The following is a 23,912-nucleotide window of genomic DNA, read 5'->3' as shown; positions in this document are numbered from 1 at the left end:
TTTGTTTGATGAATTTGATACAGGGAACAAGTTTGTGAACTTGAGTTGGCCAACAAGCAAGTACACAGTTTTTAGACGCGGCATAGCGGTTCATAGAACATCTCTGAGTTTTTTTATTTTATTTTCAAGTGAAAACTTTTTATCTTATAGTTCCTCCATCATTTTTTGACCAATTTAATGTCTGATTATAGTTTTGGACTCAAGAGGTCAAGCCCTTTCGATTGATGTATTTAACCATTTTAAAGGTCCCACAGATTAATTTACTCTAATCCTGTTTATAAGAATTTTAGTTTGAGGGTAGACTCGTAGAGATTCTGATGACTAAAAAAATTAAACCGTATTGTATTCGCACGCCCTACGCTTCGTATTGTTGGCGTACATAAACTTCCGATGAAAAGGGGGGAGGAAGTCTCAGATTAATTTACTCTATCTGCGCAAAAGAAATTCTAGTGTTGTGGTTACTGACAACTCGTTTTAAACAATGCACGACTCAGGAACGCAAAGAATCAAACACACCAGTCAGTTCCATCTCCGATTTTCTTATCATTTCAGTAATTAGGAATTAACTGAACAACTATTCAGGATTCCAAGACGACTCAATAGCTTCACAAAAGTATTAAGATTTATAATAAATTACTTATGTTTTAACAAAGAAAAACAATACTTATCACATATGTGTTTGGGCCCGGCATGGCCACGCGGTTAGGGCGCTCGACTCGTAATTTGAGGGCCGTGGGTTTGAATCCCCGTGGCACTAAACATGCTCACCCTTTCAGACACGGGGGCGTTATAGGTGACTATTCATTGGTAAAAGTGTTGGGGGTGAGTTGTGATGACTAGCTGCCTTCCCTCTAGTCTTACACTGCTAAATTAGGGACGGTTTGCGCAGATAGCCCTCGTGTAGCTTTGCGCGAAATTCAAAAACAAACAAACATACATGTTTAATAAATCTAAATTTTATCAAAATGTTTATTTGGGCATCGTAATCTTTTTTTTTTTTTAAGAAAATAAGTTCTATTAAAATCTTATACTATTATTGGAAGCTCTTTTCCACATTCGAGTCTATGAATTGAATAATCCAAACAAATATATTGCAAAAGGAAATTAAGCGACGTCTTTGTACATGTGTTGACCTTAGAGACACTTTTGAAAAGCAAAGAAACAATCACATTACAAACAATAGTTTCTAAGTGGAAAGAGAGTTTTGTTGGTTCCAGTGATAGAATTTTCGGTCAATAATCCCTAAAATAAGTATTGGTTATTTTGTATCAGAACCGTTAAGGAATTTATTTTAAACGTTGCGTGTGAACTAAATATTATTAATATTTTCTCACTATCTTTAAATACTGTTACTTAAACGCTGATAGTAGATCTCACGCACCGAAATAAATGCTGACAGAATAAATATGTATTTTATAAATTAAGATATTACTTAAGTAAAACACACAGGCAAAGGATTTGTCCAAATATCTTGACTCACAATGCAAATTTGTGTTATTAACTTATGTAAAGCATACACAGCATTTATGAATCAATTTAACTTTCGCTACCCCAACAGGGTATTGAGCTAATCGAAGAAAGTTCTTTGAGACATGCGCAGGTGCTTAATGATCTAATTAGTGCTTTTTAATTCTCTCTACCTTTTAAAAAACAATATGGTTCGTAGAGTTCTACATGGAAGTTATTTATCAGTTAAATTGATGTGATATTAAGAGAAAACTTAATGATGCACGAAGCGATAGTCGAACAAAAAGGCTTAACGAATAATGTCAAATAATAAACCATCTTTTTCATGCACAGTCGTAAACGGAAAAAACTGTTAATGAAATTATTATTACTATTATGTATGTATATATATTCAAAGTACCATCAGATTCAAAATATCACCACCCACCGCCAACTCTTGGGCGACTCTTTTACCAACGAATATCGGGATTGACCGTAACTTTATAACGCCCCCACGGCTGAAAGGACGAAAATGTTTGGTGGGATGGGGATTCGAACCCGCGACCCTCAGATTACGAGTCAAATGCCTTAACCACCTGGCCATTCCTGGCCAGAATGGTTCTTAGACATCAAAATATCCTCAGAGTGTTAAATAATGCGAGTGTTTTAACAAGAAATAGTAGAATATCATTCTGTGTTATGTAGTGAAATTCTTGTATTTGTGGTTTGTTTGTTGGTAAACACACTGGATTCTGCCCGCTGAGGGTATCGAAACTCTATTTTGTGCATTGCAAGCCGGCAGATTTACCGTTGAGCCGCTGGGAGTGGGGCGATTAGTGCACGTGTTAGGCAAGAATGTTTGGAAAATGTAATTTTACAACCACATAAATGTTGGTTTTTGTATAATTCGATTGCATAAGATATAGTGCAATAACTTATGGAGATATAGAGGTTCACAAATGCTGAGGCTCTCCTGGAAATTATTTATACAAACTAATTCTCTTTTACACAGTTTTTGATTGTGTATTTCATTTTGGTTGTCTGACTTTTACTAATGAGGTGGATCAAACCGGCCTATTTACTTCCAGTTCTAGGCTTAACAATAAGTTAAACCGTGCTTATTTCATTCATAAAACAATAAAAACTTTGTGCTATTTCAACTTTTACCATATAATAAAAGTTCTCTCAATACAAAAAATTATGAAAATATTAACCAGTTTCTCATGTTCTCTCCAGAAATCGCAATTTATGGTTCTTTGATTCGAATTTCCGTCCCATTAAATATGCCTATCTTTACAGCAATGGGGAGGCATTATACTGTTTTGGTCGCTTCCACTATTCGTTGGTGAAAGAGTAGCCTAAAGTTTGCGGTGATGACTAGCTACCCTACGTATAGTGTTTCACTGCTAAATTAGGGATAGCTAGCGCTGAAGACTTGTTAAAATGTATTCTAAAGACGGCTGGTATGGGTATTAAAACTTTAATTAAAATTAAGTACAGAACAACGTTTCGGCTTAATTATGTCATCTTCAGGTTAACAAATAGAGTTTGCAAAAGTTGTTCTGTATTTTATTTTAATACCCTTCTCAGCTGTCTATGGAATGTAGTTTTACTTCAAGTAGGTTTCTCATCATCATGAGTCCTTTTGTAACTTTACACAAAATTCAAACAAAACCGCCCCCCCGCTAGTACAGCGGTATGTCTCCTGATTTACAACGCTAAAATCAGGGGTTCGATTCTCCTCGGTGGGCTCAGCAGATAGCCCGATGTGGCTTTGCTATAAGAAAACACACAAAACAAAACCAAATCCCCCAGAAAAAAAAATCCCATAAACTCTTGTTTCACCGAATTATAAAGCTACAAACAAGTTTGTTTTCAACTCGAATTTTTAATGTAAAATGAAAATTGGTTAAATGTATTTGCGTTTATTAAGTAAGGCCGAATCCTTCTTCGTAGTATTGGAAAATGAATTAAAAATCTTTTGTTTTAAAAATACTTAATTTTATGTAAAAAGAAATTGTATAATGAAAATTGTCTTTCGCTAAAATAAAGTAGGCGGACAGAAAGATAAATCAGTTAAACTGAGGATCTCAAACCATGAGAGTCACGAATGTTCCTCTTAATCACTCGTTTCTCAATTTCTATTCGAGTGAAAAGGATCATTTTACTTGAGTATCGTGAAAAGTAGAGAATGAACTTTAGCAAACTACAATTAACTTTTTACATTATGTCATATGCACTGGTTTCAAACAAGTACTTTGATTCAGTTGGAACTTTAATGAGCTGCTACTGATCATGTTTAATGTCTGCACTTTGTTTTACCTTCTAACTTAAAGGCAGAGTGCTAACTGAAGTAAACGACATCATATATTGAAATATCTTGCGAACAAACGTTCAAGTAGGGTCATCATATTCACGATGTTTTTTTAAAGATTGATATTTAAATTATTATGGTATTTTTTTTGCTTTTACTTGAGCGTAACTTTATTTACATTAGTTTGTTTGTTTTTGAATTTCGCGTAAAGCTACACGAGAGCTATCTGCGCTAGCCATCCTTAATTTAGAAGTATAAGACTAGTGAAAAAGCAGATAGTTATCACCACCCACCGCCAACTCTTGACTCCTCATTTACCAAGGAATAGTGGGATTAACCATCTCATTATAAAGTCCTCATGGCCGAAAGGGCGAACATGTTTTGTGTGACGGGGATTCGAACCCGCGACCTTCAGATTACGAGTCGAGCGCCCTAATCACGTGTCCATGCTGGGCCTATTTAGATTAGAGAATAACTTGTCCTTTATTAAAGTCCAAGCGTGTTATTTTGTACAATAGAGAATATAAACTTTATATAGTATTCAAAAAAGACGTTTCTATTGCTAATGATTGCTCCCATGTTTAATCATGACTTAAACATACAGGATTTTTTAATGTTCGTTATTGATGTAATTTTTGACTTGACTAGAAAAAATATACACGCTCTTGTGGCTAAGTTAAAAAGTGAGTAACTTCGTTTTATTCTTGAATCTCGCAGAAGTGAACGAGACAAGTCACCCTTAACCCTAGCGCTTTGGAAAGGTGGATTCCCAGTTTGCTCCTGAAGAAGTAAGGCCCACCTTTCGAAAGTACTCGGGTTATATGGTTTTTATTCATATTTGTCAGGACTTCTTGAACCTATGTCTTTCTCTAACATTTGTCGACTTATACCGCTATAAACCGGGTTTCAAGATTTGTAGTGGGCAGAGCACAGATAGCTCATTGCGTAACTTTGTGCTTAATTGGAAACAAACTCTAACATCATAAACTTGCAGTTTAAAAGCTACTGGATGGCTTAAGTTAAGCCACTAGAGATTAACTGTTTAGAAAAAAATACGATTTTTGTAAAGAGTGTCTTTAATAATATTATTCCATATACAAATTACAAACACTCATATTGCTTCTTCCTCGAGGTGGGAGTGACCCACTGGCTTAAGTGCCCGGTCTGTGAAACTGAGCATACGTGATTTGTGTCTTGCAAAGTCTCGCTGTGAGTTAAAGGCTATGAATGCGCTGCAACAGTGAGATTCAAATTCTATTGTTCTTTCAGACAAGAGAAACCCTTAAGCTGGAAATGAATGTTGTTAATTAGTTGTATTTCCTACCAGTTTCAGATAAGGGAAGCTCTTCTCACATAGTTTTTTATTCAGCTTTCCGTGAAACATGAAATAAACACAACTTTTTTTCTCTCTTCCCTTTTGTTTGACTCATCTTGTCAGGAATAAAGATTTTATACGCTTCCTATAGCTCAAGTGCTGGTTTAACATTCTAATTTGTTTATTGGATTTAGCACAAAGCTATCTGAGCTTAAAGCGTTACTTGCCATTTAATTTTGAAGCGATATATTGCAGGGAAAGCAGCTAGTCAACAACATTCACAGACAACTCTTAGCCTAGCCCGTAACAACGAAAAGTGAAATTGACCTAACGTTATAACGTCCCATCATCTTAAATGAAGAGCATATTTGGCGATGGATGTTGAGTTGTGCGCCATATCCGCCAAACCATAACACACACTTTCACATTCTGAATTGTTAGACGTTCAGTTTAATATCTACTACTGCGGTAAAACACTGGCACATCTGAACTCGTCAAAAAATATATTATATGTGGCTTGCAGGAAACGATTGTTTATTTATTATTTTTCACGGTGATAATGTATCCATTAGTTATCAAAAATGCAAAAGTTCTGCACAGAGTTGTTACTTTCGTGAGGTTTTCATGATATCATCAGTTTGAGATATAATGTGAAGAACTTGTCATTTTAATTTGTATGACAACATGTTTTCTATGCGTCATTGAAGGTGAAAAGTGTGTTACGTCGGTCCTAAGTCTTTCATCTCGAGTTCTCAGAGTTACGACATTCGTAGCAGTAAAATCATCATATAATCTTATAAATTTTAGCTTTTTGTCCAACCTTTTAGCGTCATCAAAATAATACACCCCCTTATGAAAGTTTGTTTATTCCTTTTTAAATTTCGCGCAAAGCCTCACGAGGGCTATCTGCGCAACGCATCCCTAATTTAGCAGTGTAAGATTAGATGGAAGGTAGCTATTCATCACCACCAACCGCCTTTTGGGCTACTCTTTTACCAACGAATAGTGGGATTGACCGTCACATTATAACACTCCCACGGTTAAAAGGGCGAGCATGTTTAGTGTGACGGATATTCGAACCCACGACCCTTGGATTACGAGTCGAGTGCCTTAACCACCTGGCCATGCCGGGCCTCCTTATGAGAGTCTTTCTAAAGATATGCATTTTCAGTATCATGTCTATTTTGATGCAACCTAGGGTTAACATATTAATGAATTCTTCTTTATTGTCAGTATACATTCCACTCATTAAATGGAATGAACAGTAACTTTTGGTATCTCAATCTGACCTGTGTCTTATCTTGTTTATCATGGTATTTGTTTTGGATTTTGAAACCTCAAAGGCAAATCATGAGAGGCAACCAAGGGGCGTTTAGAAACTGCTGTTTCTCTTCAGCCCCGCGCTTATTCAGAGATTCGGCGTAACGTGAGTGGTGGGAATTAATGACAAAATAGGCATTACTGAATAGAAGTAAAAATATTAGTTATGTTGGTTGTTATTTAATGGGTACCATGGAGCGTGCTGGACCTAGCTGTGAAGAAGTCTCGACGAGCCGGAAAAAAAAGAGGAAGATCAGGCTTTGCTTGTATTTGTAGACATGACGACACGAGTGAGAAGGGGCAGAAAGAGTACGACATCACAGATATAATGCAGGGGTTAGGATTACAGTGAGAGTAGATTCTATAATAAACACTATGGTATAATTACTAAAGATTTTTTAAAATTAAATTACTTGAGAAAAGTGTCTCTTTTCAGGGCTTGGGTAAAGAAACACCCAAAATTTTGCTGTGGAAAGAAACGGGAGTACCCCGAGAAAACCCACTTTCACTGTCAGGTCGTCGAATAACCTATCCTGACCGTTATAATGTTTTCTACAAGTTAGTTTTCTTGTCATCACGGACTACCATGACCATACTCTGTTATAGCTGAGAGAGAAAGCAGGGTTAATAGTACAAATAGCAATATGATAATAAGGACTTAGTGCAAATATACAAAACTGGGAAACAACATGAACTTTGATTTTAGTTCTCTGGACTAGAGTATGGTGTGTCGTTGTATAGGAAGGCGACTAGAATACTTTATATCTTCTCGGAAATCTAGTTTGCATCATCTGAGGTTTGGTAAATGTCGGACTCGAAAATGGAAAAATAACTGGGAAACCACTCCTTTAGTATTAATAATTTAGTGGAAACTACAGCAAGTTTCTTTTTACCCTGGCATGGACTGTGCTACCCTTAATTTTAGTAATTGAGGCGAAAATATGGAGAGCCATCGTAGAGGGAAAAATATCAATTTCCAGGGCGGGAATCGAACCCGGGCCTCCTGGATAAGAGCCAGGTATGACCTCTGTGCAAACGTATGGGTTAAAGAGGGCTGCTTATAAAATCCCGCACAACCATCCCAAATGTAAAACTGTTGAAGATGTAGGACAACCAGTCAGCTATACCTGCCGTCTATGCGATTTCTCTTAGCCGAACGGCCACATTATCCGTCACACCTATAAAGCTTCCATATTTAAAAGTGCAGAGAGCATTCAGCAGTATAACACGTGTCGAACTTTGGACCTATTATCAGTAGATTGAATAGACTTGTGTTTTTAATAAACACTAGATTACGCTCGGACTGAAGTATTGGTTATTTAACATAGATATTCTAACGAATTCTAAAAATTATTTTGGCATTTAGTATTAAAGTAATTATACCATAAAGGGTTAAGAACTAGTTAAATGGTACAACATCTGCTATACTATTTAACTGTTACTATTCGTATGGTAGTTTATTAACAAATGAAATATCGTGGAAAATATGGCAAAATGTTAAATGGAAATTGTTTGTATAAAGAAAACATTAATGTAAGGTTTTCTTAATTATAAGAAAACTAAATACTAAATGTTTTTATAATTATTATTTTTTCTTCTTCAGTGACTTATTTGGGATGGTATAATATTGTACATAATGAAGATATTAACGTTCTGTTTGTTTGTCGGCATGGTCAGGTAGTTAGGGCGCTCTACTCCCAGTTTGAGGATCGTGGGTTCAAATCCCCGTCATATTCAACGTGCTCGATTTTTCAGCCATGGAGGCGTTATAATGTGACGGTCATTCCCCCTATTCCTTGGTGAAAGAGTAGCCCAAGAGTTGGCGGTGGATGGTGATGACTATCTGCCTTCCCTTGTCTTACACTGCTACATTAGGGACGGATAACACTTGTGTAGCTTTGCGCGAATATTCAAAACCAACAAATTATTTGTTTGTCAATTTGGTCTATAAATTAAAAGTCTTCAATTTCTATATGACACCAAATTCAAGTAGTCTAATACAAATTGTAGAATCTGACTACAGCAACACAGTGTTAAATGATATTGTTTGTGAGAAGTTATTAAGACATGATCAGTGATGGCGTAATGTTCAGGAAATGCAACACAGGAGAAACAAACTTAAACACCTCTTGCCTTCTAACCGGACTGACCTGGCTAAGTTTATAGTAACAATGAAATACTTGAGTAAAATGTCTATTTTAAAACACTTTCTTTTATTTAGAAAGATTAAGAACAGACAGGTTAATAAGCATTCACTTGCTGTTTCATGGCCTTTCTTTGTTGTTTCAAAGTGATATAATTATCTGATAATGTAATGTGTTATCTTTCCTCATCTAATGGAGGTTATTTTCTTTCGTATCTACCCTTCGCATAAGTTGTGATCCCATGTAACTATTCCAAATTAACTACTCTTTTACCAACGAATAGTGGGATTGACCATCACATTATAACGTCCTCACGGCTGAAAGGGTGAGCATGTTTGGTGTGACGGGGATTCGAACCCACGACCCTCGGATTACGAGTCGAGTGCCTAAACCACCTAGCTATGCCGGGCCTTGATATGAATGTATCGACACATCGTCCGATATGATACGATTTTATGTATCTTCACGAAATTTGGCATGTTTACAAGTCTTGCCCTCTTCTAGTACAGCGGTAAGTCTCCGGGTTTACAATGCTAAAATCAGGGGTTCGATTCTCTGGAGTGGGATCAGCAGATAGTTCTATCTATCTTTGCTATAAGAGAAGCACACACACACTTAAGTCCTTTGTACAGAAAAAATAGAATTTCTAATAAAGTATTTTTGCTAAAAATTAATAATTCAATAAATGAAGATGAGTATTGAGTAATACATGTTGTCTTGATATATTTTATTGAAAAATTAGTTATGAAGTAACATTATAAATTAACAATAACAAAATAAGCTACTCTGTGGTGATCGTTGATTCATGATAATATTATTAAGGTATTGTGTTTTCTTATAGTGAAGCCACATTGGGCTATGTGCTGAGCCCACCGAAGGGGATCGAACCCTGAAAGAAAAGCTTTTATTAATATTTAAAAATATTAAACGAACAAGTTTTGCAGCACTAAATAAATCATCAAAATATGTATGTTTTTAAAATTTCTTAATCTATATGGTTATACAAGAATGATATAACTTTATGAGCTTCGTGTGTATAAAAAGCACATAATCAGTTTTAGCAGTTTACCATCCTCTGTTGTTCATGTTTGAACACTTGAGTTGTTGTAGACAATTTCATGATTTTCAGTAACAAAAGGTACGACTGATATAACTTGAAATGTTGGTTATTACTCACGGTTCTTGTGCTGAATTTATATGTATATATATATATATATATAGCATTTCCATGATAAATCATTATACAGGGTTTACATGGCTTGACATCTTTCGATTCTTGTAGTTGACAGGGAAAGGCTCTGTTATAGGAAATTGTCAAAAATAAAAACCTTAATAAAATATGATTAATATCTTTTACATCAAACCGTTGACAGGGCAATAAAAATGGAATTGGGAAGTGAAAATAATTATTCCTAGAGGTCGCTGACAACAACAAAAAATTTAAAAACACTGTTTAGGCAAACCAACAGAAGTTATTTAATTATTCCATTTTCTTTTTCTACACATTGCGCATTTGGATTATGTTCCAGTAGATTTGCTTGTGTGGTGAAGCTTCAAGTTATACAAATTTTTTGGGAGATCAAATAAGCAGTGGTTTTATATTAATTTTGGAAAAGGGAATGAGCCAAAACATACCGATTTCTAAAATCAAACACCTGATGACCCTAAAATTTTAAAGTCAATACATTGATGTTTGCTTTAAATAACTAGAATTATACAATAGATTAACCCTAGAAACGTTCTTATAAAATGGTAAGTAGTTACCACTAATACACCTGATTTAATATACAGACTACTGCCAATTGCTTCCCTCTTCTCCCCCAGTGACATAGCGGTAAGTCTGTAAACTTGTATGTTAAAAAGTTCGTTTCAGTACTCGTGGTGTGCACAACACACATGGCCCATTATGTAACGTTTTGCTTAACTACAAATAGCACCAATACAGTCTCTTCGGTTTCTGGCACTTGCTCAGAAAAATGTATCTAAATGTCAGTTTTTTCATTTCTATTTTAATCTTGTTAACAGTTCTTATCTTAATGTTTTATTTAAATCGTATCTTTACTTTAAGTGACTTTTGATCGTTAAACTAAATTTATTTTTTTATTTTGTTTAAGGATTTAGATTATATTTATTTTGATTGTGCCCAAATGGGCTCAGCATGGCCAGGAGGGTTAAGACGTTTGACTCGTAATCTGAGGTTCGCGGGTTCGAATCCCCGTCGCACCAAGCATACTCGCCCTTTCAGCCGTGTGGCGTTATAATGTGAGGTCAATCCCACTGTTCCTTGGTAAAAGAGTAGCTCAAGAGTTGGCGGGTGGGTAGTGATGACTAGCTGCCTTCCCTCTAGTCTTACACTGCTAAGTTAGGGATGGCTAGTGCAGATAGACCTTGAGTAGCTTTGCGCGAAATTCAAAACAAACAAAGAAACAAAACAAAAAAGATCATAACATACTTATGCGGAGTCTACCGAGAGGAATCGAACCGCTGATTTTAGCGTTGTAAATCGGAGAACTTACCGCTGTACCAATAGGGTACTTTTGTATCTAACTACGTTATGATCGATTTATTATATGTGACTGAAATTTAATTATTATTAGAATTTAGAAATAAATTAAATGTCGATATGTATTAATTCATAATATTTGGCAACAATATTGATACACACAATGATACACACTATTGTTTTTCTTAACATAAACATATTTTGATATACAAACAACAATAAAATTTATAATAACGATTACTACAAATGGTTTTTATAAATAATGATTTGTACACAAAAGTTTTACAAACTTTCGAACAATACTGAGTCTTTTTTCCGATCTGGAACCGAAAACTTTATCGACGATCCAAGACGAGCTAATTAATTTTATGTTGATACACAGACACGTTTCACTTGACAGGAATGCTTGCTAGCTATATTCTTGTTTGGTCTAACGCGGTTTATAAGTTTACTTTTTTCAGAAGAAGATAGATATCTAATATCCACGTAGAAATACTAACTTCTTTAGTAAATTATCTGAAGTTGAACGGTTCGTGAGGTTCGAAATCTATAAACATTCCTGGTCAAATATATGTAGTTTTCCCATTAATAAGTGTTTATCACGGTTATAGCTTCCGAGAGCCAAAGTATACTGACTGTAGCAACTTAACATTCTCTTATTGTCTCTTGGTACGTTGATTTATAATCTCTGGTTGAGATTCTTGAAAGTTCAACAATATTCGAAGATACGTTGGTGTTTTCGTTTTGTTAAACATATATTGTTTATTCTTACACTCGAGAATCTCCTACAAAGTTAGAGAACAGACGGTTGATTTTTTTGTTTTGTTTTGATTTAAGCATATTGCTTGCTCTGTTAGGAAGAGGCGAAACACAGAGCAAGTATTTGTAACAAAAAAAATTAGAGCACTCAACTATGCGGACTAACAATCAAATTTTAATAGTTTACAAATGTGAATGATAGAAATAATGTTTAGGGATTTAACATTTTATTTCTGTTCGTTATTTTAGATTTCTCCCCAGAATGTTATATAAAAATATGCTGGTTTATGACTTGGATTTTCCAAGGAAGTTCAAAGGAAATTGTTAGTAGTAAACTGTGGTAGTACATTTCTCTGTAAAATAAATTCTATTTGTAGAGTATCTATTGAACGTTTTCATTTCTTATAGAGTGAGGAGCTTCATTCACCTACAGTAAGTTGGAGACAACGTTCCAAAATGCGAGTGCAGTTTTTATTAGATCAACGTGAAACTATTTCAGAAGTAATTGTATAAAGCTAGCAAAATTGTGCCTTAAAATTCATTTTTATATCAGCTTGGTAAGGCTATTCTGTCTCTTCGATGCTGTCACAATGAGTTGAGAGTCGTAACGGTCCACAGAGATTAAGCCTCTTAGTAGCATATAAACTCTCTGTTTATTCGGGTTTGCTTCACTAAGCAGAATCTTCTAACATGAACTTAGTTAAAAAACTTATTGTTTCAGTACATTCATTTTTAACACTTCTAACGTTATAAATATAATATAGGATTGCATTGGCAGAATAAAATGCATGCTAGGCCTATCCAATTTCACTTATAAATCGGGGCCTAACACAGCCCTATGGTTAGTGTGTTGTATTATGTACCCGATGTTCCATTACTGTATAAAAACTCCTCTGTGTTGTAAGAGTGGCTGTTAACGCCCTTTATTCGGTCTGATACAAAGGTCACAGAGCTTGCTGTGGGTGGAGCTGCCTTCCTTCTGGTCTTTGCGCGAATTATAAGAAATTATAAAACCGAAGAGTAGTGTTAAAACTGCGCAACGATTTTTATTTAGGTTCTTTTAAAATTTACTTCAAATCACATAAAGCTGGTTTATAAGACTTGTATCTTATAATTTGGGAGATTTTGCCGTATTAAATTAACTCAAATACTCCAAAGATAAAAACTAAACATATACCCAACCACAAGTATAATGCTAACTTGTATCTCATGATGGCTGGTATGGGCATCAATACTTTTACTGATAAAGCAGAGAATAGGTGAGCTTGAAGATGACCTGAGAAAAATGAAACGTTGTTCTCTGCTTTATTAGTAAAGGTGTTAATACCCGTTCCAGCCGTTGTAAGGTACATTTTTATTAGTAAAAGTGTTAATACCCGTTCCAGCTGTTGTAAGGTACATTTTTATTAGTAAAAGTGTTAATATCCTTTCCAGCCGTTGTAAGGTACATTTTTATTAGTAAAAGTGTTAATACCCGTTCCAGCCGTTGTAAGGTACATTTGTATTTCAAGTCATCACTGTTATTTATGTTTGTTTGTTTGTTTGGAATTTCACGCAAAGCTACACGAGGGCTATCTGTGCTAGCAGTTCCTAATTAAGCAGTGCAAGACTAAAGGGAAGGCAGCTAGTCATCACCACCCACCGCTAGCTCAATGGCTACTTTTTTCCCAACGAATAGTGCGGTTGACTAGTACATATAACACCCCCACGACTGAAAGTGCGAACATGTTTAATGCAACTATTGTTATTTATGAAACATGGAAATAGTACATGCTTTTAAATTGGTTTATTTATTTGTTTTTAATTAAGCACAAAGCTACACAATGGGTTATGTGTGTTCTGCTCACCACGGATATTTAAATCCTGTTTTTAGGGTTGTAAGTATGCAGACATGTTGGGGCACTTAGAAACTGAACTTACTGCTAATTAGTAGTTTTTCTTTTTATTATTTCCCCACAAAAATACGTTGAAAAGAAGATGAGAATATATTACGAATTGTAAAACACTCATTAATGCCAGTTAGGTGCTCCAATGAGGCCATAACTCAACATTAGCAGCGATTTGCACGCATTGTAGAGTAACAGATTGAATGTGGTGGCCATTTTGTCTCGGATCATTCCTACAAATTAAGCACGACTGTGGTTAGTAATAATCTGTTCCCACGTCTCTTCAAATGCTTTTCTGCCGTACTAAAGCCATTGTAAAAACTTCATTCATATTTCTTTTTGGTTATCTTAGAAATCTGAACACTTTGGTGGTTTATTTTGTTCTCAGTTCTCCACTTTATCAACACTTTTAAATGATATTAGGAACCACATAATCTATAAAACACTCGATAACACTATGTAACAAAATTTTACTTTTTTTTTTGTTTCTGGGCAGAAAGTATTATTTCCCAATTGCTTATGCCTAAAGTAAATGGAAAAGACCTATTTTTCTCTTCAAACTTTGCTTTTGTAGCCTGAGAGCGTATAACGAAAACATGATGGGGGCTGATACGTGAAAGTGATTTACATTACAGTTGTTGCAAATCTCGAAAAATTGCTCACTTCTAAAGAGTTTTGTTCATTTTTTGTATAATTTTAGTATAAATATATGTAAATCTTGATTCATGTGTTGTTTCATTCAGACCTTATGTAAATAAAAATGTGCAAATTTGCCCGTTTTTACATAGAAAATAAGTTAATTTTTAAATTTCATTATCCAGGTCACAAAAGCAAAGTTTGAAGGGAATAATGGCCATTTTATGTACTTTTACAACGTAAGCAATTAAGAAATAACACATACTATACAGAAGCAAAATTTGTGTTACGTAGTGTTATGGCTTACTTATAACAGATTTTCAGGATTTCAGGTGAAATATAATAATTTGAGCTAAAAACTTAAATTCATTGGATTTTAAACACAGTTAGCACACGGAAGTTTAAGATGGGCATTTCATTTCTATTCTTAGCACATTTCGTGACTATGTTACGTATAAAATTAGATACAACGTGGCTAGAAGCTACTGTTATTATTTGAAGTAAATACTACAGTAGTGAGTTTTTTTTAATTAAATTTGAAGTATAACAGAAGTACATAGGCTTTAAAACTGGCTTGGGTCAGTTAAACGTTTCACTTTTCACACATATATATATCTTGATTTATTAATACCGCCAGCAAGCAGCCCACCATCTACACACACGTGATTGTTGTCGATTTTATTCTACATTTATATTTGCAGTAATATATAAAGAAGTAAAACATTTCTGAAGTTTAGATCATAGTGTAGGTCACAGTATAAGCATTTTGTATTTGTCTCTAATGTTTTTGTTTCCACAAGTCTAGTTGTTAAATTACTTCCTATGTGACCACACATACACAAACATATATATATATATAAATAGGAGTGTGTATGTTTGTGCACTTGTTTTGTTGGGCCTTTCGCTAGTACAGTGGTAAGTATACGGATTTACAACGCTAAAATCAGGGTTTGATTCCCCTTAGTTGGCTCAGTAGATAGCACAATGAGGCCTTCCTATAAGAAAACACAGACTGTTTTGTTGGAGACAGAGACATTGATAAGTCAGCTACAAAATGCCCACCAAAATAGCAACTCAAGAGTTTCTGTGTGAGTCACTTTTGTTACCACGCGCATTTATAACAAAATTGGACTTATACCATGAAAAACACTATTCCTTTAAAAGAAATAATAATATCCTTAGCGAAGGAAGGAGAATACAAGTGCGACAGTTATCTCGTAATGTATTTCTGAAGGATCTATAGAGTAATGTTTACAAAAATATCGATAGATAGACGGCAAAAACTCCAGAAATAGGTTGTGCTAGTCAACAAATCGCTAATAAGACGAAGAAAGCTGTTAAAAAACTCTAGTTTTCAAAGTAACCTAAAAAGAAACTTCGAAAATAACTATTAACGTTGAGCTTTGTGATGCATTGTACCTAAAAGCATTTGAACTAAATCAATCTTCGAATGAGCATTATGAAAACAGGCTTAGAAAATATAAACTCTGCGACATTGCTTCTCTTTACTCTTCTGTTTCTAGAATGCAGAAACATTTACATCAGGAGAGTAGAACGTCTACAAATTTACATCAGGAGTGTAGAAAGTTAACAAATTCACATCAGGAGAGTAGAAAGTTAACAAATTCACATCAGGAGGGTAGAATGTTTACAAATTTGTATCAGGAGTAGAACGTTTACAAATTTACATCAGGAGAGTAGAACGTTTACAAATTTATACCAGGAGAGTAGAACGTTTACAAATTTATACCAGGAGAGTAGAACGTTTAAAAATTTACATCAGGAGAGTAGAACGTTTACAAATTTATACCAGGAGAGTAGAACGTTTACAAATTTATACCAGGAGAGTAGAACGTTTACAAATTTATACCAGGAGAGTAGAACGTTTAAAAATTTACATCAGGAGAGTAGAACGTTAACAAATTTTACTATCAGGAGAGTAGAACGTGAACAAATTTATATCAAGAGAGTAGAACATTTAAAAATTATATCCAGAGAGTAGAACGTCTAGAAATTTATATCAGCAGTGTAGAACATTTAAAAAGTATATCCAGAGAGTAGAACGTTTACAAATTTACATCAGGAGAGTAGAACGATTACAAATATTTTCATCGCATCAAGAAATAAAACTCAGATGGTTGCACAAGTTATATAAACCAAAATATAGTCGTTTAATTGGAGTTAAAACAAAATGTAGAGGCAGTCCCTTCCTGGATGAAGCAGATAATTTAATTAATGTAAAACAAACCAACATTTGGTAATATAAATTATGCGTCACTATGGTAATATTGTAAAAATACCAATACTTGGTCAATATAATTCATTGTCGTTTATTTTTAAAAGACTTAGAAATATTATACAATGTGTTTATTTGAATATCGCGCAAAGCTACACGAGGGCTATCTGCGCTAGCGGTACTTAATTTAGCAATGTAAGACTAGAGGGAAGGCAGTTAGTTATCATCATCCACTGCAAACTCTTGGGCTACTGTTTTACCAACTAATAGTTGGATTGACCGTCACTTATAATGACTCCATAGCTGAAAGAGCAGGCATGTTTGGTGTCACGGAGATTTGAACCCGCGACCTTAAGAATATAAGTCGAGCGACCATGCTGGGGTATAAAATATGTCTGAATGAAAGTCGTCCAACTTGTATGGGTTATATTCTTGCTTGTGGTATCTTTAAACTCATGATCTCCTACTCCTAAATTATTTAATGTTTGTTACATCAGTGGGCATGATTGAATGTAAGTGTTCTGATTTACTTTATGAATTATTTAAGTTAAATACTGTTGTGCGACATCATAACTTTCATCAGGATTTAGGCCTTGAAGACCGGAACGGGTCAGGTACAAAGCCAAGTTTTCGTTCTTTCTGTACTGGTGTTGTTTGATGAAAACTGTTTTTGTAGGTTTTGGTAAGCTAGTTTGGATAAGTATTAGTTACTGTTGCGATTTTCCTTCTCAGGGCCGTGTACGTTCATGTTTTCTCACTATGTTTTTATTTGTATGGTTATGTTCGATGTGCAGTTGTGTTCTATGATATTCGTAGAATAATGAGTAATTGTATGATTTGTTAGAGATGGGGTGTAATGTGTTTAATGGCGATTTTAATTAGTAATGTGATGCTGTGTTGTTGATTGAATTGTTTCTTTGTCGAACTTTTGCGAAAAGCCATTTGATGGGTATACGTGCAAGTTAGCACTAATTTTGAAGTGTTACACTAGGGGGAAAGCAGCCAACGAACACTAACCTCTGTAACACAAAAATAAGAATTACATATCTGATGAAACTATATAAGTGAAAACGATTTAATATTTGATCTTATAATATTCAAAACTTTCCTATCAAATCATCAGAATATCTTATTTAACCTTACATACTACAAATATTTTTCAAAAGATGGCGCAGCGTTAAGTAGAGTAATTTTTGAACTGTTTATTCCAACTTGCGTTAAAGCAATATTATAAAAAATTGCTAATAATTACGTTTGATTTATTCACGTGAAAATACTTTTTTGTTATCTACTGCATCATGTTTTAATACAACTGACATAATATTTCATTTAAACACGTATGTGTTTAAATATAACGCCTCCAAATGATGACAGCGTTTCACTAAACAGGGATATTCACCATATGACCAGGAAGATAATTTCAAAATATTGGCATTTCTTTTTCTGTTGGAACTCAGAAGTAATACTTTGCGTCAATGTACGTTATAAATTGTTCGTCGGTAATAAAATGAACAGGATCATATACCTTTAAGTTTTTATGCCTTTAGTAATTGTTTTATATTATGATCCTTCGGGATAACTGATAACTGAAGTTTAACAGTTGTTTTCTTTTTACTGAGTAGCGTACATAATTTTTTGGAAATTAGTACTTTAGGCCAAGTAAAATCGACTATCCTCGTAATGTTTTCCAAGCTTAAAGCCAATATTTATACACCCGTATCTGCAGTACTCAATACTTATCTGTTCTAGTCCTCTATGCAATGAAATATTTAAAATGGCTTGGGATAATTTTAAACGAACAATATCTTGTCAGTCTTGTGCCTGTGGTTAAGCCTTGTATGAAATATATGTGTTATTTAATCAGTTGAAGAATTTAAATGTGGACCATATATTTGTTATGTATGTTGATAAAATAGAGCTGTTTTCGGTTAAAATATGTTAGAATATGATTTTTTTTTACACAACTCGGTTTCGACATCAGCGCTCTTTTTTATTGTTTATCCATTGATTCTCGTAAAACCTGGTTTATGGCTAAGCTTAACAGCAACGACACGTGTAACAGAGTAGACCTAGCAATTCGATTATTTACGTTTAATTGATTTACGACACAGAATACAGTAAAGAGTTCTAAATGTTTACAGCAATAAGATACCACAATCAAACTTTTTTGTTTTTGCAATGAATTGCTGCATTTATTGTTTATTTCGCTAGTCAGTAGCTACTTAATTACAGTACTAAATAGAACAGTGAATACTGCTAAGAAAAAAGTGGAAAACTTGATTTTTCCATCGAACCATTTTAGTCTCAACTGATTACTGTTTGATACGTAAGTATAATATTAACCAAAACCTGAAACTTTACAGAAACGATATTAAATACATTTTATTAAACAACGTTAATAGTTTAGTAAATTTTTAAGAGGCATATTTTTCATGGAAACATAATCAGTGAGAAGAATCGTGGCATAACAAAAGTAAGGCGCTACGTATCGCAAATTACATTTTTAATTGAAAGTTCTGGAAGAGTTAGTATTAGACCATTTAAAGACTTCTTGATAAACTGACACAAAGAAACTTAATATAAACATAACGAAATAGAATCGATTGTATTAAAGATGTTTAAAACATTCAATTTATTATTTTGTTGTTTCATTTTTCTCAGAATGGTATATAATTCTATGAGTTTCCTAGTTATATATTTTTTAAAAAGTAAGGACTACAATCATAGAATCTATGCAACCCTAACTTTTGTTCTATTACAAATATGCATTTACAGAAAAATAAAAATGTGCTACGCTACTCACTAGGCGTCTCCCAACCATTAAGTAACGTACCATGAAAGAGAATAAAACATGTAATACTCCTGATGGGTCTGTATCATTATAACATGGGGATAGCAAGGAAACTGAATTTTTTTTGAGCCGATCTCGTGCTTTATACCAGTTAATGTTTGGTATTGTTGCAAGCTATGCATACTAGATGTTTCCAGAGGGTTGAAATGCAGAAACTACTCTACTAACCACTAGTCTACGTCCGGCATTAATTAAATAACCCCCATCTAGTTCTATTTTCCAAGTTGATCAGATTAGTATGCATAAGTAATCACAATGATTTTTCAATAAAAATTCACTTGAAGTAATGTAATAAATGTCATGTAAAACATAACTTAAAAGTAGTTACCGCCAACACGAACTTATTGAATCAACGAGTCTCAAACCACGAAATACAGAAAAGATGGAGATGAGAAAAAACAAATAAAACAAGAGAAATTCTGACCTTAAATTGAATACGTAGTAGCTTGCAGGTCATGATGGGTAATCATAAAATATGTCTCTTTTACATCAAAGTAATTCAAACTCCATTCTGATGACCGACGACTGTCAAGACCGGTTTGAAGACACGCCATGATTAGAGAGAACTAAGACTCACCTGTTTTGTTCCTCTAAACGAGCTAAGAGCTGAAGATCTTCTTTACTACAAGTTTGTCTTTTATCATTCTTTATTTCTCCATTCAATAACGTCTTTACAGGAGTGCAGGGGACCGAGCTGGCAGAAGATTCGGTTGCTATGGGAACGCAAAGCTCACTCATGTTGGATCGGTGAGGCTGTTTCCGCACCGCACATCACAGTAAACCGTCAGGACCTTCGTTACTAGGAGGACTTGAATATCTATGGAGAAAACGAAGAAGAGAGAAGTGAAGTTAGACAAGCTAAACAACAACCAGTGGATGGTCTATAGCCAATCAAAGATCGATATATTGATTTAAAAACAGAATTTAGTCTATTCGTAAGGAGACGTTTTGTCAATAATGTTGTAGGTTACATTGGCGAGTATAAAGATATATATATATATATAAACGTATACTTACCCTAGTATTATACGGTACATAAACAAATTTATTTAATCAGATATCGATTTTCTCCAGTCACGTGATAACCACGAGTCCTTTACTAGAATTCCTGTTCAGTTTCGTACTACATTAAATAAGAACATACGTGTCACAGCAGCTGTAGACCACAAATTTGATTAGTACAAATGATAATAAGTTTTAGAAAGTGGAAAAAAAACCAGTTCAAGAGAAGATCACCAGTGTAAAGTTAACGAAGGTTTAGATTTTTCATTAGGAAAAAAAATCACTCATCTGTCTGGTTGAGAAAATGGGCTCAAGGCACTACTGAGCCACAGGAATGCTATTACGTTTGTGCCATAGGTTTAAAAGTGCGTGACGCACAAGTCAGATGCTATGTAGCAAAACAGACTCACCTTAACACTTTTACTAGTGTATGTTTTCTACTTATGTCACGAGGTCTTAGTAAGCTACATGAAATATTTAATTAAACTACTACTTGTTGTTAGAATGTACCCTGTAGGTAAGAAAGGAAACAAAATTAACACGTGGACCAGCTGAAAACTCTTTTTTCGACTTCAACTACTTCCATAGAGAGATCATCTCTTAACAGAGTTTTATAATGTCTTTGCTTAGGGAAGTACGTCTGAAGTGTTTTTATTTGTTTTCATACACTCGTCTATCTAATTCTTCCAGGTTAAAACCTGCTTGTGGTGTCGAACGTTTTAAATATACAGCTTTCAGTTTTGCCCTACTTGTTCTGCAAAGTGACGCATGTATATGTAGATTAGATAACTAAAACAAACGAGTGCTTGAGGCTCTTCTGCTTTTAAGCTATATTTTATTCTCGAGTTTCTTCCTCTTCTAACTGTATACAGTATAACAAACGCCTCACTGTAAAGTATAGCGTTTCTTCTCATTCAAACCCAATATACTTGTGTAAACAGAAGCAAAGGAGACTTGAAACGCAAGACACATAATCAACAGTCTTGTTCAAATATTACGATAGAGCTTCTACACAGCAAGTGGGTGCAACCTTCTACTGTTGCATTTTACGTTTTAAATTGTGTTGGTTACTAATCATGTGAAATATATAAAATATTGGACTTTAACGTGAGATAACTTGCATTAATTAGTTCTAATGCAATATGTGACGGTATGAGATGAACCTCAAGAATAGAGCCCATCAGATGTTTAACAATATACTTGTGTTAATATACTTGATTGATCAAAATGGTCCATTTATCTTTCTTACAATGAGACACGCCCACATGGGTTTGACAAGCATCTCTTCTACATGTTCAGTGATAAACATCAGGAGTACTGATTAGAATTATTGTAAAACAAAGTATGGCAGCACTGTCTAAAGTTCCCGTATTTGACTAAAAGAAATGGGCTGCGTCTGCTATTAGAAGATTTATTGAGGTTTATTACGATGATTTTCCATATAGGTTTAATATTTGGTTATTAGTTTTTTTATAATTTGCTTAAGCTTTGAAAATCAAGATCATGAAACGTAAGGTGGCGCTGGTAGGTTGAGAGTTGATGTTTTCTAACCCTCTAATCATGCTTAATGTAATGTGTGTGAAATTCTATTATTTATAGTTTTTAGCGCAGTTTTAAAAGTAACATTAGGGTGTATCACGACGCACACACAGAAAACAGACAGATATTCTGCTTTATTTTCGTTTTTCGGTTTCATTGCATGATGTTATGTTACAACCATTTCGAACTAGAAACATTTCCATTATCGTACTTTTACAATAAAAGGATATTTAACAACCATTTGTTTTGGATTTGACCTTCACTTGTTTCATAGAAAATAACCCGAATCAAAAGATACTGAACATGCTTTGTTAAATTTACTCATTTGATATATATTATTGCTAGTAGTCCTACCTATTACGCGATCATACACGTATCTAGCATATTCTTCTAAGTGAACTGTAAAAAACCCCACCAAAAACTGTATCAGTTCGTAATTTTGTTTGTTTGTTTTTGAAATTTCGCGCAAAGCTACTCGAGGGCTATCTGCGCTAGCCGCCCCTAATTTAGCAGTGCAAGACTAGATGGAAGGCAGCTAGTCATCACCACCTACTGCCAATTATTGGGCTACTCTTTTACCAACGAATAGTGGGATTGATCGTTACATTATGGAGGCCCCACGACTGAAAGAGCCAACATGTTTGGTGTGACGGGCATTCGAACCTGCGACCCTCTGATTATGTGTCGAATGCCTTAACCCACCTGACCATGCCGGGCCTCTGTTCGTTAGAGTAAATGTTTTGTGCGATAAATTAAATAAAGAGTCACCTGCTGGGAAAATTTGTAATTTACAATGCTCCTCGACAGCCAGTGAATACAAATTATAAGCGATTCATCCAAACGTCAAAAGCATTCGCAAGCCGAAAAATCCGAAAAATGTACTGACTTATTTCGTAAACAAAGACTACAATTACCCATGAAACAAACAGTTTAATAGGCAGAAATTGCACATTTTATATTCAATTATTTTCTTACGCAAGCGTATTTTACATTAATATTTCCTGCTCCTTTTATCTTTTTTTTTTTTCATAAAGCGAACATGACTAATTTTCATTTTTTGCAACGTAAATCAACAATAAGTAAAAGAATAGGTTAAAAATTCTCTACAAAAATAGATACTAATACACTCATTTATTTGGGATAATGGACATGATAAAAGAAACGTTTTCAACAATCGCATTATCAGGTTCTTTAGGGTTAGTATTTACTCATTTGTTTTTTTATGTCCAGATGACGTCGAAAGTAAAAGTTAAGCAATAATAATCAACATTTTCCTTGCGAATTTTTAAAATTTTTAATATTTGAAAAAAAAAGAACCCAATTTTAATAAACTAATTAGCATGTAATCAATTGTTGGTTCAGACTTTATATTTTGTAAATATAACTGAAATACATTAACTTCTATGAAGATGAATGTCTTGTAATTTGACACTAACTAAATCAGCAACACATTGAACTAAGTACTGTCATAAATCTTTTGCATCCAAATTCAATATGTATATTCTTAAGAAAATTATTCAGTTACGTTCAATTTATGTCACATAACACGTAATGGAGCACCTGAAATATTTACTGGAAATCTTGCCTGAGAAATTCGCCTTTACATGGGCCGAAAGTTTTGAAAGTTAAAAATGTGATTTACTTATTGTGAAATAAAAACCCTATCACCCGAGTGCTTTCGAAAGGTGGACTGTTCTTATTCAGTTTACCTCTAAAGAAGAGAAGTCCATCTCTTGAAAACGCTTGAGTTTTGGAGTTTTTATTTAATTTTTATCAAGACTTCTTAAACCTGCGTGTTTTTCTAACATTATGAATTTATGTATTATGTCACTATTGATTTTTCTCTAATATAACTGACGTTGAGGCGTCGAGGAACATTGGAGATTCACATTTTTTCACTATTTTACTATTTTAAATATAAACCTGAAACTACTGTAATACAGATCCAGTATACGTCGTGT

The 23,912-nt window shown here is 34.3% G+C and overlaps 1 protein-coding gene across 2 annotated transcripts in view; it reads right to left on the bottom strand.

Annotated features, from left to right (window-relative positions):
- LOC143226372 (ecotropic viral integration site 5 ortholog-like) overlaps positions 1-23,912 on the bottom strand; it is a 122,495-nt gene that overhangs the window by 62,761 nt on the left and 35,822 nt on the right. For both annotated transcript variants that reach the window (XM_076457257.1, XM_076457267.1), the window contains one exon: positions 19,988-20,227. In XM_076457257.1, coding sequence (XP_076313372.1) covers positions 19,988-20,148 — 161 coding nt within the window. In that variant the 5' untranslated portion in view covers positions 20,149-20,227. The remainder of the gene's footprint in view (positions 1-19,987; positions 20,228-23,912) is intronic.

Source organism: Tachypleus tridentatus, chromosome 1 (genome assembly GCF_004210375.1).
Source record: "Tachypleus tridentatus isolate NWPU-2018 chromosome 1, ASM421037v1, whole genome shotgun sequence".
NCBI classification, from domain to species: Eukaryota; Metazoa; Arthropoda; class Merostomata; order Xiphosura; family Limulidae; genus Tachypleus; species Tachypleus tridentatus.
Note: the sequence above shows the minus strand (reverse complement) of the source record. Positions and strands in the feature narration are given on the sequence as shown.